The sequence below is a fragment of the Panthera uncia genome, chromosome X, assembly GCF_023721935.1.
Source record: "Panthera uncia isolate 11264 chromosome X, Puncia_PCG_1.0, whole genome shotgun sequence".
NCBI lineage: Eukaryota > Metazoa > Chordata > Mammalia > Carnivora > Felidae > Panthera > Panthera uncia.
In genome coordinates, this window is record NC_064817.1 from 40,465,737 (window position 1) to 40,481,950 (window position 16,214).

The 16,214-nt window shown below is 53.1% G+C and overlaps 1 protein-coding gene across 3 annotated transcripts; it reads left to right on the forward strand.

The window, feature by feature from the left end:
• The first annotated feature begins 116 nt into the window (after positions 1-116).
• Positions 117-15,801, forward strand: SUV39H1 (SUV39H1 histone lysine methyltransferase). 3 transcript variants are annotated; one of them, XM_049643798.1, is made up of 7 exons: positions 2,664-2,817; positions 3,405-3,419; positions 4,279-4,424; positions 5,901-6,563; positions 12,690-12,836; positions 12,919-13,048; positions 13,768-15,801. In XM_049643798.1, exons 1-7 carry the CDS (start codon positions 2,706-2,708, stop codon positions 13,899-13,901), a joined length of 1,347 nt encoding a protein of 448 aa, XP_049499755.1. In that variant the 5' UTR covers positions 2,664-2,705; the 3' UTR covers positions 13,902-15,801. The 3 variants fall into 3 exon arrangements, with proteins under 3 accessions (XP_049499752.1, XP_049499753.1, XP_049499755.1); XM_049643795.1 differs by lacking the exons at positions 2,664-2,817; positions 3,405-3,419 and adding an exon at positions 117-591; XM_049643796.1 differs by lacking the exons at positions 2,664-2,817; positions 3,405-3,419 and adding an exon at positions 2,062-2,248.
• Positions 15,802-16,214: the final 413 nt, after the last annotated feature.

Genomic DNA, 16,214 nt, shown 5'->3' on the forward strand with positions numbered 1-16,214 from the left:
TTGTCAATTACACACACCCCCCCCCCAAGAGAAGTATGTCAAAAGGCAAGAATGATCAATTACAGGCCCCTTGCAGGGAGAGATGTACATTGTATCTCCTACAAGAAACAGACTAGTCCTGCAACTCAGCCAATGACAACCCATCATCACTAGGAACTCTTACTTTTATCCAATAGACTTTGGTTCCAAACAACCCCTCCCAAATTCCTCCTTCTCCAGAATGTAACGTTCCTCTCCTTTGTTTATTGAACTGGCATATGGTTTTGCCACACCTTGCTAGTCTTGCATTGCAATTCTCAGCTATTCCTGAATAAATGCAGCTGTTGCTTGTTAAATAACTGGCGGTTTTTAACCTTAACAAAGGAATGTTTCCCAATACCCACGGACCCCCTACATGACCCCCCCCCCAGGCTCGGTCATGCTTTAAATCATCCTTGTGGGTTGGACAGGCGTCCTGGACTCCTGGGATGAGAAAGTTCTACCCGTCCAGGGAGACCGGGGGACATGCGAAGACCAGCATGTGTTCTAGAAGGAATAATGAATGCAAGAAGATGCGTGGTGGGATGTGCGCTGTTGACTGTTCCACTCGTGGTAAGCAGGGGCTGACATGCAACCTCAGACTGACCAGCCGTTTCTCCAACCAGCTCGTAGCTAGACTTAGCAGGCCATTTGCTTAACTGTATGACTGTTTGGTTGACTACATAACTCATGGACCAACAGGGAGAGGGGCAGTTTGAGGAACTGACGGTGCAATTTCCTGATGCTGTGGGGTACTCAATGTCTAACTAAATTACACCAGCCTGGGGCTGTCTGGGGCTGGTTGGTGGTCAGATAGTGTAAAGGATGGGCAGCCTCCTGAAGGACTGCCAGGCTGCCTGCCTGGGTGGCAGGACGTTGTGAATGGCCTGACTATTGCTAGGAGTCACATCTGGCCTGAGGGAGTGTCTGGATGTTATACTCTCTGATGAGGCGTAAGAGGGAATTTCATGCTGCCTGATGGAGAGATCTGTGACTGCCTGATAGGTAGCTGTATCTGGTGACTGTCCACCCTGGCCAAATCACGGCATGCTTGACAGACCCTGTAGTCAGATGCTGAGAATGGCTGCCTGGCTGATTGACAATATGATGAAGGGCAGTGAATGAGTCACAGGCCAACCGACCAATTGAAAGATCAGTGTAGCTGCTGGATTCAATGGCTGTGCCAGGCTGGAATCAAAGCCGCCTTGAGGCGGCCCCCTGGGTCAGAGGAGACTGATTGAATGACTGACCAATGTTGGGCATACCTTGCCTGAGAAGGGACAGGCTGCTGAGCCACTGTCAGGTGGCGTGGAGGCTTTAGTTGCTGTGACTGCTTTGAGGGAATAACTGCCTGATCATGGTGTGAATGAGGAGTAACCCGAGGGAATTAGAGAGTGACCAACTAGCATTGGATGCGTGACTGCCTGAGAGGGCGACAGAAGATGCTGACAGTGACAGACTGTCCTGAAGTAATAATCACGGCCTGCCTGAGGGCATGGCTGGTGGCTCTGAGATAGTTTTCCCAGGGGGATTCAGAGCTGCCCCTAGAGCAAGAGTAAATGGAGAGAGCGGCTGCTGTACTGTATGAAAGAGAGAGAGAGGGAATGACAGGTTGGCTGACAGGGTAGTTGTTAGCGCCGTGCGTCTGCCTGGAGGCAGGAATGGATGCTGCTGCTGTTGACTGACTGGCAGACAGCGTGAAGGGGGGGTGGTGGTGGCGGAGTCTAAACAGTTCTCTGCGGTGATGGGCCCATTGTCTGATTCGAGTCTGGGGACTGTCCGTGGCGACAGTCCATCTTGGGAGTCACGGCCTGCTTTGGGTTAAAATGTGGTGACGACTGACTGACGGTGGTAATTGGGGGTCTGACAGGACAGAGAATCCCCCGTACGGCGGGCTGACAACGTGATTGGCTGACGACGTAATAGGCCTGCGTACGGGCAGGGCCTGCGTACGGGCAGGGCCTCCGGCGAACTCAGTTGCCGCCGCCGCCGCCACCGCCCAGACGCACTCTGGGAAAGCTCTGGCGAGCACCCGCCTCCGGGACGGAGCGGGGTGGCGGGGAGGGGTCCGGTCACGGCTCGCCGGTTGGTCCGCGCGGGCGCTGCTCGCGGCGCCGCGCGGCCAATAGGCTGCGTGTTCTCGGCCACGCCCGCGCGAGCTCTCTTCTCGCGAGGCCGGTTAGGCCCGAATGTCGTTAGCCGTGGGGAAAGATGGCGGAAAATTTAAAAGGTGAAGCAGTGGCGGCAGCGGCGCGGGCCTGCTGGCCGGGCCGGGTGGGCTGGAGGGGTGGCGTCGCGGGCTCGGGGCCCCGGCGTCCGAGGCCACGGAGCCGGGAGCCGGAAGCTTGGCGCGGAAAGGATGGGGCTCAGGGAGCCCGGGCCTGGCGCGCGGGGCTGGGCGGGGCTGAGGGGAGGGGGCGCGTGCCTCGGAACGCGGTGGGCGCTGGGCTAAGTGGGGACGCGGGAGGGGGGCGCGCGCCTCTGATCGCGACCAGTCGGCGCGCGCACGCGCGGGGGCTTGTCGGGGAGGCCGCGCCCGCGCGCGGGAAAATCGGCCGCCGGTGACCGTTACCCGGTTGGTGTCCACGCGAGACGCCGGAAGGGGAGGGAAGGGAAGGGGACGGACCTCCTTTTCAGAGTGAGGGGACAGGGGACTCTTCAGGGAGAGGGTATCTTTTTTCAGCGTGATGGGGGAAGGGTTTGCTGTAGCGAAGACTCCCCCAGGAAGAGGGGAAGGGGGCTTCTCTAATAGAAGAGCTGGACTCCCTCGTGTGCAGGGAAAGAGGGGTGACTTTTCCAGTATGTTGGGGAGGGTGGGCTCCTCTGGGTGAGGAGAGCTGCGGGGAGGATGGGGTCCACAGTGTGAGGGGGACGTCTGAGGGGTAGGAATCCACCTGTGGTCAGTGCGGAGCCAGCTGCTGGAGATGTTACTTGGGACCGCTTCATCAGTGGGGTTTCAAATGCAAGTTAAGGGGGTTGAAAGGGAGAGTCATCATAGGGAGGAGAGGAAAGCGTGGGCACAGGCTTGAGTCTCCACTAGGCCTGCCTAAGGGGGGGGGGGGGATGTGCACACGAAATAATTTTGCAAAGCTCTTGTACATTTTCAGGGTGACGTCTATAGTATTTCGTTATGACTTCAAATGTTTGGTTTTCGTAATGGGAGGTAGAGAATAATAATAGGATGAGGACTGACTGCATTTAGAATAAATGTTCCTGTGAAACGATTTGATAAAATGGCTTCTAAAGCACATTGTGCCTTGAATCAGAAGCCCTTTTTTTTTTTTTTAATCCATGTCTTGAAAATTTCTGGCAACCCCAGAAACATTCCAGTTATATTTGAAAGAATTGTCAATTACCTGTACTGTTCTGCTGGTTCCTGAATTCAGAGCATACTCCTTTGGGTGAGCTTTACCCTTCAGAGAAATGTAGATGAGACAGACCATCAAAATGCCGTGGGAAAAAATGTACCTTGTAGGTTTAAGGCACCCAGACTAATCATTCAAGGAAGCTTCCTGAAATCTAATACCACTCCGCAATCTCTTATTCATAATCCTGAAATCTAAAAAGCCCTGAAAACTTAAATTTGGTGTCAAAACTGGATTGTAAAGTGGGACTGTCTTGCCTCTTTATTTCTCCTACTTAATGTGAAAATTCTGATTATTGCTGCAGAACTATTAATATGTTTGTGGATTGATGTCCCTGACCATACAGAGGGTGTTAGGTAATGTATGGGGTATACCTAAAACTACATTTGTAAAAATCCAAGAAATCTGAATTCCTAAACACCTCTAGCCCCAGGAGTTTCAGATAAGGGATCCCCGACCAGTCTTTCCAGTTAAGCTTTTGTTTGGTGCCTAGACGTTGTAATCCCATCCCCACCCATTCCCTTGGGGCAATGCACCCTACTGAGGTGGGGGATTGTTCTCTTTATTTTGCTAAGTGGGGAGAGGGATGATTAGGTCCTGAACCCAAGGCAGGTTTGCTGGCAGTTTTAGGAACAGTACAGAAGCTCTGGGAATAGATTGCTTTAGGACAATCCCTGCAGCAGGTCTGCTTTGAGGTCTGCTGTACTAGGGGTAGCTCTGGAATGAGCACTGGGGTTTGAAAGAAGTGGCACAATTTCGTGGTAGAAGGGTCTTAGCATTGGTAAAGCCTGTGGATGAAGTCTCACTCAGAAGTTCCAAAGAGGATTTGAGGTCCCCTTTGATCCCTGGCTTCACCAGGATGCCCAGTAAGTTCTTTCTGGCTTCCTTGTTTTAGGCTGCAGTGTGTGTTGCAAGTCTTCTTGGAATCAGCTACAGGACCTGTGTCGCCTGGCCAAGCTCTCCTGCCCTGCCCTCGGCATCTCCAAGAGGAATCTCTATGACTTTGAAGTCGAGTACCTGTGTGATTACAAAAAGATCCGCGTGAGTCTGGGGTGACCATGGCCAGGGCAGGGGTGTGTCAAGGAAGCTGGCTTACTGCCCCCTTGCTCCCCACTGCCTGCATCTGTTTCCAAAGGGAGTTTTCTCCTCTGATTTTAAAAAATTAGGATTAGTAGGCCATCTTAGATCATCCTTGTTTTACAGGTGAGGAAACTAAGTGGCTTCCTCAGGGAGGCAGGAGCCAGAATGAATCCCCAAATAAATAAGTCTCTCTTGCCATCTCCACAGGAATACAGACCAAAGATTGAGATGCTGAGTCCAGGACTAGAGATGATGATAGCTAGCGGTTATTGAGCACTTTGAGTGGGCTGGGCACTTCCTCTCAGAAACTGCTTTAATCCTCCCAACAACAATGCAAAATGGGAACTATTACCAGCGCCAGAGGAGGTAATGGCAGGATAAAGAGTGGAGCCAGCATGCTTGGGTTCAGGTTTTGGCCCTGTAACCCCGGGATACTTACACAGATTCTCTGTGGTTCATTTTCCTCATCTGTAAAGTGGAGATGATGACTATCCGTGTCTAGCTCCTATAGAGTTATGAGGATTAAACTGGTTAGAACAGTACCTACTACATACTGGATACCGTAAAAATGTTCAGCTTTTTTTCTTATTTATAGATGAGGAAACTGAGGCCCAGCACAGTTAAATAACTTGCCTAAGGCCACACAGCCAGGGAGCAGCAGATTGAGGGTCTGACTGTAGAATCTGTGTAGTTAAACTGTATCGTATAGCTGCCTCTCTGCAAGAAAAGATCCCTCTGGCTGCTGAGTGGGGAGTGGACTGTAGGGGCCAGGGTAGACCTGGGGGGGGGCAGTGAGGAGGATACTACCGCAATCCAGGCAAGGGTTGACACTGGTGGCAGTGACGATGGTTTGAAGTGGTCGGATTCTGGATGTATTGTGAAGGTGAGCTGACAGGGTTTGCTGAGGGTGGATGTGGGAGTGAGAAGAAGTCAGTCATGACTCCCAAGAGTTGGGGCCTGAACAGCTAGAGGGAGGGAGCTGATGAGAGGGAAGAAAGGGGAGGAAGCAGGTTAAATTAAAACTTGAAATTTGGGCAATAATAAGGCGGAGAATGGGATTTGAACCTAGGGATCCTCAGTCTAGAGCCCATGTTTTTTTCTTTATATGGTGGGGTGGGGTGTAGAGGAGAGAGAGAGACAGAGACCAAGACAGAGAATCTCAAGCAGGCGCCATGCTCCTGGCAGAGCCTGACAGAGGGCTCAATCCCTTGACCCTGGGATCATGACCTGAGCCGAAATCAAGAGTCAGCTGCTCAGCTGAGCCACCCAGGCACCCCTAGAGCCCATGCTTTTTAACCACTGCATGGAGTCATTCCAGAAGAGATGAGGGGATGGTTTGGGTGCTCTCCACTGGCTTTGGGATGTCAGTCCCAGGAGTGCTGGTCCAAGGGTTTTGCCACTTATGGTGCCCCCCTCCATCCCCTGGTCCCCCAACAGGAACAAGAGTATTACCTGGTAAAATGGCGTGGATACCCAGACTCAGAGAGCACCTGGGAGCCACGGCAGAATCTCAAGTGTGTGCGCATTCTCAAGCAGTTCCACAAGGACTTAGAAAGGGAGCTGCTCCGGCGGCACCAACGGTCAAAGCCACCTCGGCACCTGGACCCAAGCTTGGCCAACTACCTGGTACAGAAGGCCAAGCAGAGGCGGGCGCTCCGGCGCTGGGAGCAGGAGCTCAATGCCAAACGCAGCCACCTGGGACGCATCACGGTGGAGAACGAGGTGGACCTGGACGGCCCCCCGCGGGCTTTCGTATACATCAACGAGTACCGTGTGGGTGAGGGCATCACCCTCAACCAGGTGGCAGTGGGCTGTGAGTGCCAGGACTGTCTGTGGGCACCCGCTGGAGGCTGCTGCCCTGGGGCATCACTGCACAAGTTTGCCTATAATGACCAGGGTCAGGTGCGGCTGCGCGCCGGGCTGCCCATCTACGAGTGCAACTCCCGCTGCCGCTGCGGCTATGACTGCCCCAACCGCGTGGTACAGAAAGGCATCCGCTATGACCTCTGCATCTTCCGCACGGATGATGGGCGTGGCTGGGGTGTCCGCACGCTGGAGAAGATCCGCAAGAACAGCTTCGTCATGGAGTACGTGGGAGAGGTAGGGAGACGGGACCCGGTGTGGTGTGCGCGCGTGTGTAGCTCTTCCCACCATGTGCTCACATTGTGTGTGCCCAGCTCGCCTCACTGTGTGCCTGTGACTTCCCTGCTTTTCCTGTCCAGGGAAAGGTGGGGGTGTTTAACCTGAGTGTGATAGGGACACCCTGGCAGGGGCACGTATTTCAAGCTGGTAGTTGAAAGCACATTGAAGTACTTCTGGACTGGGTTTAACCTCCTAAGGGTACCTAGCAACGAGGAAAGTGGGAACTGAAATCCAGGCAGCGTTCCTTTTAACAGGCATTGTGGTCTGCACAAGGTTGCGTCACCCAAAAAGGCACTATTTCTCATTTCACAAGGGTCCAGCTTACCGCCAAGCAGTGTCTAACCAGGAGGAGCACCTTTGACTAATCTGCCCAAAGGAACACGATCACTCTGGAGTAGGATGTACACATGCCTTATGTTGGCTGCCTCTTTCTCCAGACTTGCGGGACACTGGGGAAAGCCTGTGTATACAGTTGACCCTGGAACAACACAGGGGAGGCGGGGCGAGGGGGAGGTTAGGGGCTCCCAGCACATGCAGTCAAATTTGCATGTGACTTTTACTCCCCAGAAACTTCACTACTAATAGCCAGCCTACTGTTGACCTCACCTATAACATAAACAGTTGACTAATACATATTTTATAAGTTACGTGTATTATATACTGTATTCTTACAACAGAAGAAGTAACCTTTATGGTACTACACTGTATTTGTCAGAATCTGCATGTAAGTGGACCCACAGGGTTCAAATCTGTGTTATTCAAGGGTCAGCTGTATTAGGCAGGCTAACCGATATACCAAACAACCCTCAGATCTTAGTGGCTTTACACACTAGAAGTCTGTTTGCTCCTATAACAGTCAGTTCATCATGGATATTTGGGTAGTATCTTTCTATACAGTGGTGAGGCCACCTAGGCTCCTTCCCTCTTGTGTATTTGCTGTGCCTTCAAGCCTTGGAGCCACCCCTGATCCTCACTCAGCATTGCTGGCAAGTGGGCTGAGAGGGTGGAAGGAGAGGTTGCTAATGGTCCAGGCTTGGACACGGTACCCATCACTTCTGCCCACACCCACTGCCTGGATCTGAGTCACTGGCTTCAACCTCGGTGCAAGGGAGGCTGGGAACTGTGATTTAGCTATGTGCCCAGGTGGAAAACAAAAGGAGTTCGAGTAACCAGCAAGGGTCTATAACAGCAGGTGTCATGTTCTAAGGTGAAATGTGGTGGGCATTTGGGGGTGGAGCCGTTCTTTTTATGTAGGACCATCTCCTGCATTGGGGAACATTTAACATCCCTGGGTTTTGACCATTTAAATCCATGTGTGTGCTGTCATGGTGACAACCCAAATATCTTCCTGTTTACACAGGTCTCTTAGGGGTGTGATATGGTTGGGAAGGGACACACACCTAAGGGTGTCCACACTATAGTAATGACACTGGTGGAGGGGAGAGGCTTCCAGTGATGAACTATAGAGTCATAGCCCCAGGGGGCAGAGATGACCTAGAGGCAGAGCAGTCTACACTGCAGAGAGGACCCTGATAGTCTAGACAGGAAGTCCACATCCAGATAATCCTGATGGTCTGGTGAAAGAAATGTCCACACATCAAAGGACCTAACAGTCTTGGGGGAGGAGGAGGTGGCCACACCCTAAAGGGTTCCTGACGGTCTGGGGTGGGGGTCCTGACAATTTGCAGGAAGAGAGGTCTATGTCCCAGAGTGACCAGGAGGAAGAGAGCAAGCTCTCCACACTCCCGAGAACCCTGGTGGTCCGACTTAGGAAGTGTCCACACCCATACTGTCCTGACAATCAGGAAAAAGAAGTGTCCTCACCCCAGAGGGATCAGGACAGTCTAAAGGAGGTCAGGTTTATACGTAAGAGAACTCTGGCAGCCTGGAAGAAATGTCCACATCCTCAGTGTCCTTACACTCTGGAGGAGGTGTCCAGACCTCGGAGGGATGCTACAGTGTAGAGTAGATGTTAACAGCCTAGAGGGATGTCACCAGTCTGAAGAAATATGTGTGTACACTCCAGAGCCCCTGACAGTCTGGAGGAGGACGTATCCAGCCCCCACAGGAACCTGACAGTTCAGAGAAGGGAGTGTCTCCAGCCTCGCTGTACTGACAATCTTGAGGAAAAGTTCTTTATAACAGAGGATCCTGACAAGTGAAGAAGAGGGAGAGTCCACAGTCCCCAGGCACCCCAGAGTCCCCTGGTCAGGATGCTGTTCTGGCTGCTCTTCGTGTCTACTGTTCCATGCTATAAACATTGGGGCTTCCGGGGCTTCTCACCTCAGTCCCCACTCTTCCCACTCCACACACTCTCCTCAAGCTATTACTTGACCTCCTTCCTGCCACATTCTGTGACTTCCAGGCCCCCTTCTGACACTCTCAGAGCTGTGGGGCTTCCTGATGGCACTATAGGCCCCCAAACACTGCCAGAGCCAAACTCCTCTTCGTGCATCCCCTGTAAGGAGGCAGCACAGCCAAATGGTTGGGGGGTGGGTGGAGCCCTGGAGCCCGACTGCCTGAGGTTGGAGCCTAGCTTCACCACTCAGCAGCAGTCACTTACCCTCTTTGTGTCTGTTTCCCAGTCTGTAGAATGGGGGTGATAGTAGCAGCCACATCATTCACTTGTTATAAGATTGAAATGAGTTATGATGTGTGCAGCGCTTGGAGGAAGCCCTCTAACAGTAAGCCTTCAATATGTGTTAGCCATTACAGTCCAAAATCCAGAAAATCCCAAATGCTCAGAAACCCCAAAGTTTTTTGTAACCCATCTGGCTATAAAACCCAACCAGACCTGATAGGGGCCTATTTGTAGTTTATTTATCCCACTTGGGGTGAATATTCGTGAATTTCATCGTAGAACTATTAACTTACTCCGTTCCATGGTGCTGTCCCAGACCCTACCTGATGTCCTGTAATGGAGGGCATGCACCCCATACCTGTTCACCACACTATCCTTCTATGCTCTGGACATAACATTCACTCTCCCGTCTCTGCACCAACAGCCCTTCCACATATGTGAGCTGCCCTTCCTTGCCTTCGCACCCTTCCACATTCTGTCCGAACATCCCCACCCTCACCCAGAAGAGAACAACAGCCCGTTTTATCCATTCTGAAACCTGAATTCTCTTCATATTTTAACGACGCTGAAATGAAGATGAGTCTCACTTAATTAGTTTAATTAAATGATGGCGCATCATTTAATTAGCTGTTTTTCCTTTCTTGGGAAAGGGCACATAAAATAAGGGAGCATGTTAGATTCGGACAAAATCACTACTCAGCCATTCCTAACATTGCTCCGTGTCCTAGCTAAAGCAAAAAGAGAAACCTCTTTCACGACCCCGATTGCATTGGATGTTTACAGTAATAGCTCCTGCCAGTTGGGATTATTGTCATTGTCACCCCCATTCTACAGATGAGAACTGAGTCCCAGAGAGGTATAGTAACGTGCTCAGAGTCATCAGGCTAATAGGTAAAAAAGAAGGTCCAAGTGTCTAAAGTTGGTGTGCTGCCAGACCTGGTGAAGGGTTGTGGGTTTTTTTTTGTTGTTGTTTGTTTGTTTGTTTTGGCTGAGGAAACAGGCAGAAGGAGAGAACATTCAGGATCCCATATCCAGATGGGGGCAGAGCAGTGACCAGACTCTAAGTCTTCTGGTTACTGTTCACCGTCAACACCTTTTCCAGGCTGCTAGCTTATAGCCCATCTGTCTTCCCCAGTCATTCTGGAGAGCTGCTAGGGAGCAGGGACATGGCCTGCTCTGTTTCCGAATTTTCAGGGCACACCCGCCCTTACAGAGTGGGATTGGAAAGAAAGAAGACCAAGAAGGAGCCGTTTGTGCCCTGGAGGGCTCACCCTGTGACTCACTCTTGGTGAGACTCGGGGAGCAGGTAGAGGCAGAACAGGCGGGAAGATGGAGACCAGGGAGGATGTGGAATGGAAATAGCTGGCTCGGACACCACCCAGCATGCTGTGAGCCAGCAGAGGCTGCCCTTCAGTCCCAGGGCTTCAGAGAGCTTCGGGGAGGCAGCAGCTTCCTCACGGCGACTGGGGATCAGGAGGTTCAAGAATACTGCAGAGAAGTCACGTCTGTTGTGCTGACTCAACAAGGAAAGAGTATGTGTTCTCAGGAGGTGAAGGGAGACTGACCCTGATGAACTCCTCCTCAGAACACTTCTGTGGCTTCTACTGCATCCCTCAGGAGAGAGTCCCCGCTCTTCAACCTGGTGTCAAAGCCCTTTTCTGACCTGTAGCTTGCTTTAGATGGTGTATTGCTTTTTTACTGCCCTGGGAATCCTAAGCACCGTGTTTTCCGATCAGCATCATGCACTGCAGATATCCAAATCCATTTCTCTTTTACTAGACTGTGACCCCTGAGGGCCAGGACCAAGCCTGGTTCCTTTGTCTCCCCTGACCCAACTGTGACTCCCAACAGGGGCCCAGCCTGGTCCCTGTCTCTCTCCCTGCAGACACTGGCCCCTGAGCACTGGGACCAGGCACAGGATAGGCCTCATAAAAAAATGCACCGAATGAATGAGTGAACAAACCAGCACAAATTGGGAGTGTCAGGGAGGCAGGTTCCTCAGAATGGAGCTTGAGTGCAGGGCAGTGAGCACTGTGGCCCGAGGGGTAGACCCTGGTCTTCTCAAGGTGTTGATTAGGAATTGGATCAGAGCAGAGACTGGAGGTGCTGGTGTAAGAGGCAGGGAGGAGACCGGACACCAGTGCAGCCATCCTGGCTGGCAAAAGTGGAGGGTGGTGAGGACTGGAAGTAGGAAGGGCATGGTCATGGCTGGCATGAGGGCGAGCAAGGAAGGAAGCCAGGGCAGCTTTGGGTTTGTGTCGAGTGGCAGGGGTGGTGGTGGCTAGTGGGTCTCTGATGAAGGGAGGGGGAAGAAAGGGTGTGGGGGGAAGAGAGTGTTGGAGTTGCTTTTAGGACCTCTGCAGGACTGAGGATAGGTTACTGGGCTAGAGAGCAGAGTAAAAATAAAGGGTACTCATGGTGTTTCTGCTTTGTGCTGTGCGGGCACTTGTCTCTGAGGGGTTCGCAGAGGTAGCTGGAAGCCCAGGGGTGGAGAATGAGATCTGCCCCAGTCTGGAGGCAACCTAGGCTGAGGAGCAGGCAGTCTTGGGGTCCACAAGACCCTCAGCCAGAGTCGGGCATGGTTGGCTGTGCCTGGGAATTACCAGAAGGCAAGGCTGTGGTTGGCTGGGGGTGGAGGAGGGAACACGAGGGGTGGAGAGGCGGGGGCTTTCCAGGACATCCAGGGACCCATCTGGGGAAGAGGAAATGCCCACTGCTGTCTTAGGTCCTGGCTGCTGGCACTGTGCAGCATCAGGGCTGAAGGAGGGTCTCTTTCCCGTGTTCTTGCCTCCTTTCTTACACCTTCTGCCTCTGAGATTCTGGCCTCTGCTTCTTTCTTGCTATCTTATCTTAGACTCTCAACAGGGGTCTTGATCTTCTCTCTGGACCAGGGTCTTTAGTATTAAGATTCTGTCTAAGTCTCTGCCTTGAGCTCTCTTGTCTGAGTCTCCTTTCCATTCATTCCATCTCCCTTTCCCACTGGTCCAGGCCACTTTTTCCTTTCCGTGTCCTCCACCCCTCCTTGTTCACAGCCCAGCGCTGGTGCCTTCTCTTGTGCTGGGTCTCACAGCACCTCAGGCTCTCTTCTCTTGCAGCCTCTCTCTTTCTCTCCCACTCGCCCACCCCTCTCTGTGAGCCCTGGGTCCTTCTCTTGCCTTTTATCTGCTTAGCGTGTCTCACTATGGGTCTCTTTGTCTCACTCCTGGACCTTGTGGCCAGCCTCTGTCCACCATTGAGAGACACCATGCCATCCAGAGGCCTGAGGAGGGATGGGTGGTGGGCAGCTGAGGCCCAGCGCCCTTCTTAAGGGGGGCTCACAGACCCTCTGCATCACAGCGCCCCCCCCCCCGCCATGTATCCATACCTGCTACCCCTGCTGAGCCAGCCACAGCTCTGCTCACTTGTTCTCCTGGCCCGGGGGGGCCAGGCTGGGGGTCAGGAGCTGTGCTGGTTTTCCTGAGCCTTCTTGGCCATTCTCCCCTCCCCCACGGCCCTCTCCCCAGATCATTACCTCAGAGGAGGCGGAGCGGCGGGGCCAGATCTACGACCGCCAGGGCGCCACCTACCTCTTCGACCTGGACTACGTGGAGGATGTGTACACCGTGGATGCAGCCTATTATGGCAACATCTCCCACTTTGTCAACCACAGTGTGGGTACCCCACAGGCGGGCGGGGGTCGGGAGGAGCAGGCTGGGGCCCCTCCTCACCCTCCCGCTGTTCTTTTTCGCCTAGTGTGACCCCAACCTCCAGGTGTACAACGTCTTCATAGACAACCTTGATGAGCGACTGCCCCGCATCGCTTTCTTTGCCACAAGAACCATCCGGGCAGGCGAGGAGCTCACCTTTGATTACAACATGCAAGGTGGGGGTGGCAAGGGACTGGGGGCAGGGGCATACAATGACATGGGACACAAGGACCCCTCCCCAAGGAGCTTTAAGATGCTCTTCCTGACTCCCAGCCTCCCATCTGGATTCCTGGACCTCTGCCTACCTTTCGGGGGTCCCCTCATTTCCAGTCCCTGGACCCCAACCCTGAGACACTCATACAGACTTTTCCTAAAGACTCCTGGGGAGGATGTTTGGCTCGAGAGTTCAGATATTCCTCCTGACTCATCTGAATTTCCCCAGTCACCCAACCCTCCTCACTCCTAACCCCCTTGGCCTTGCTCATTCCAAGCATCTGGACACTCTTGGGGTCTCCAGTCCCCTTCTTGACAAGCTAGCCACCTCGGAGACACTCAAGGGGTGGGGGGAGATCTTTGACAGGAGAGTTCAGATGTCCCTCTGGACGTCTAGGTGACCATTCCTGACTTCTGTCTGACATGGCCCTCCCCCATGACAGCCCCCTGCCTCCCTCCAAAACCCCTACCTCCAGCCATCTTACTAACACCTGAACACCCCATCCACCACGAGTGCTGAGCCCAGACCACCAACCCCACAACCCCCACCTGACCCAAATCCCAGATGTGCTCCCAGCACCCAAGATTCCTGGGTCTTATGGTGAAAAGGGCAGCGGGACACTTCACCTTGGCCTTCTAACAAGTCCCCTCCCCCCTGCCTTCCCTGGCTGTGACTCCACAGTGGACCCCGTGGACATGGAGAGCACCCGCATGGACTCCAACTTTGGCCTGGCCGGGCTCCCCGGCTCCCCCAAGAAGCGGGTCCGTATTGAATGCAAGTGTGGGACTGAATCCTGCCGCAAATACCTCTTCTAGCCCTTTGAAGTCTGAGACCAGACTGACAGTGGGGGCCTAAAGCCGCCTGCCCCACCTACCCACCGCTGCCCTCCTGTTGAGGAATGACTGCCTGGGCCTCCTGCCTGCCTCTACCTGCCCCCACCTGCCCCGTGCTTGGGCCTGTGGGCTTGTGGTGAGGACTGACTGACTCTAGGAGCCCCTTTTCCCTGTCCCAGCCCCATCTGTGGGTTGCACTTACAAACCCCCACCCACCTTCAGAAGTAATTTCAGAACACCAGGACTTTTTGCAGCTGAGAATCATGGCCTATACAGGAAGTCCAAGGGATGAGCCCCAGCCCAGCCCCAGAATAGAACTGTTTTTGCACCTGCTTCTGCCTGGAACTTGGGTCTGTTGCAGGCTCTCTCCCTACTGCCCCAAGGGTGTGGGGAAGCAGTCCCAGGGCAGGCGGACATCAGAGCCTGGAGTTCCCAGCCCAGATGTTTCCCCTACCACAGAAACTTTGTACTAGTGAAAGAAAGGGGATCTCCAGGGCTGGGGCTGCGGCTGGTTTCTGCTTATGCTCCTGTACCGGGTCGTGTCGTGCCCAAGAGTCCTAGGGTCTTTTTCAGGGTTGCACAGCTGAGAAATGGACGTTCTTATGCCACTGGAAGAGAAGTGGGTGCTCACGGCCCACTGACCAGTGAGAGAAAGGCAGTCCAGATTTTGCCAGTGCTTAAGGTGGGCTGGGTCTGAACTCGCCTTGGGAGTGCATATAGAAAGGCACCCGGGGCTCTGGAGAGTGTGGAGGGTAATGGGAGCCCTGACCTGGGGCATGATGACTGCTGGGACTACTTAGAGCTGGAACCAAGACCTAGCTAGGCTGTAGATAGCACTTAGGACAAAAATGTGCATTGATGGGGTGTTGATGAGGTGCCAGGCACTGGGCAGAGCACCTGCTCCACGTGGATTGTCTCAGGGAAGCCTTGGAAATTATGGAGGTGGACCCCAGGAAAGGGTGCATGTGGCAGAAGGCAAAGTGCAGGCCAAGAATGGGGGTGGGGCGGGCATGGTTTATCCATGAGGGTACGATGAGGTGAGAGGGAAGCCTCTGCCAGCCCCAGCCCTCTGCACTCCCTTTCGGTCCGCTGGCCTCAAAAGTGACCTGCCCGCAAACGTACAGAAGGCAAAGGCTCTGATGGCTGCCTTGCCCCCTTGCTTCCCCCATGAGGTCTTCTCTAGGAAGCCTTCCCTGACCACCTGTGCTCAGAGTGCCCCTACGTGAGACTGTGTGCCCTGCCACCAGATGCCAGGTCTGTGTGTCTGTGTGTCTGTCTGTGTCCGTGCTTCCTGCCCCCCAGACTGACCTTCAGGCATGGACTGAATCTGATTCTCCTGTTGTATATCCCTTGGCCCTACCCAGCCTGGGGTGGGCATCAATAAATCGTTGACTGAACAAAGCAAGGTGTGGGGATTGAAGGCCTTGTGTAGGTGGGGGTGGGGGGGCACAAGAGGCTGGGTGCTGGGGTGCCTGGGAACATTTTCCTCAGACTGCAGCCATTTGGTACAATGCTCCCTACAGGGTACCATTTGCACCATCACCCATGTAATGTGTGACCTAAAATAAGCTTGCCTTTTAATTTTTCAAATATACTGTAAAAGTGAAGTAAATCCACTGTTGTTTAAATGGACTATTATCATTTACCATAAACAAAAATCACTAAGAGAAAGACGGTGGAAATACAGAAATAGGATATAATTTGAGCTGGACTCTCCCTTGCTCTTACAGGCTTTGAACCCAGAGCCTACCTACTGCATTCAAAGAGAAAAGTCTACGCATGCTGGGGGAAACTTTCTGCAAATACTTATTGAGTGCCTGTAGGTGCCAGGGTAGAAAACCGAGAACAGAGATGACATTCCTGTTAAACTTGTTTCCATCACCCCTCAGTCGGGAATGTGAGCCAGTGCCCTTTGGTTTGTTCAGAGACCTCACATGCTGTGACACAGATACCTATTTTGAAGACTGTGCACACAGGTGACAGAATCCTAAATGGGTCCAAGACCTCACAGGGCACCTAGGACACACGCCTCCAAACAGCTCATAGACCTTATGCCCAGATATTGACCCTAGACCTCTGAGACCTCACACCCTGGATTATCTATCTCCAAGCAGCTCAGAGAGCTCACATCTAGACACCCCAGGCAACTCAGGCTGCACTGAAACTGTGGGACACTGACTCCCACAGAGCTCCAGGACCTCGAATGCCACCTTGCACACTAGGATTCAGACTCCATACACGTCAGAGAACAACTTTCTGGGATAGAGATGCACAAACATTTCCCAGACCTCACAA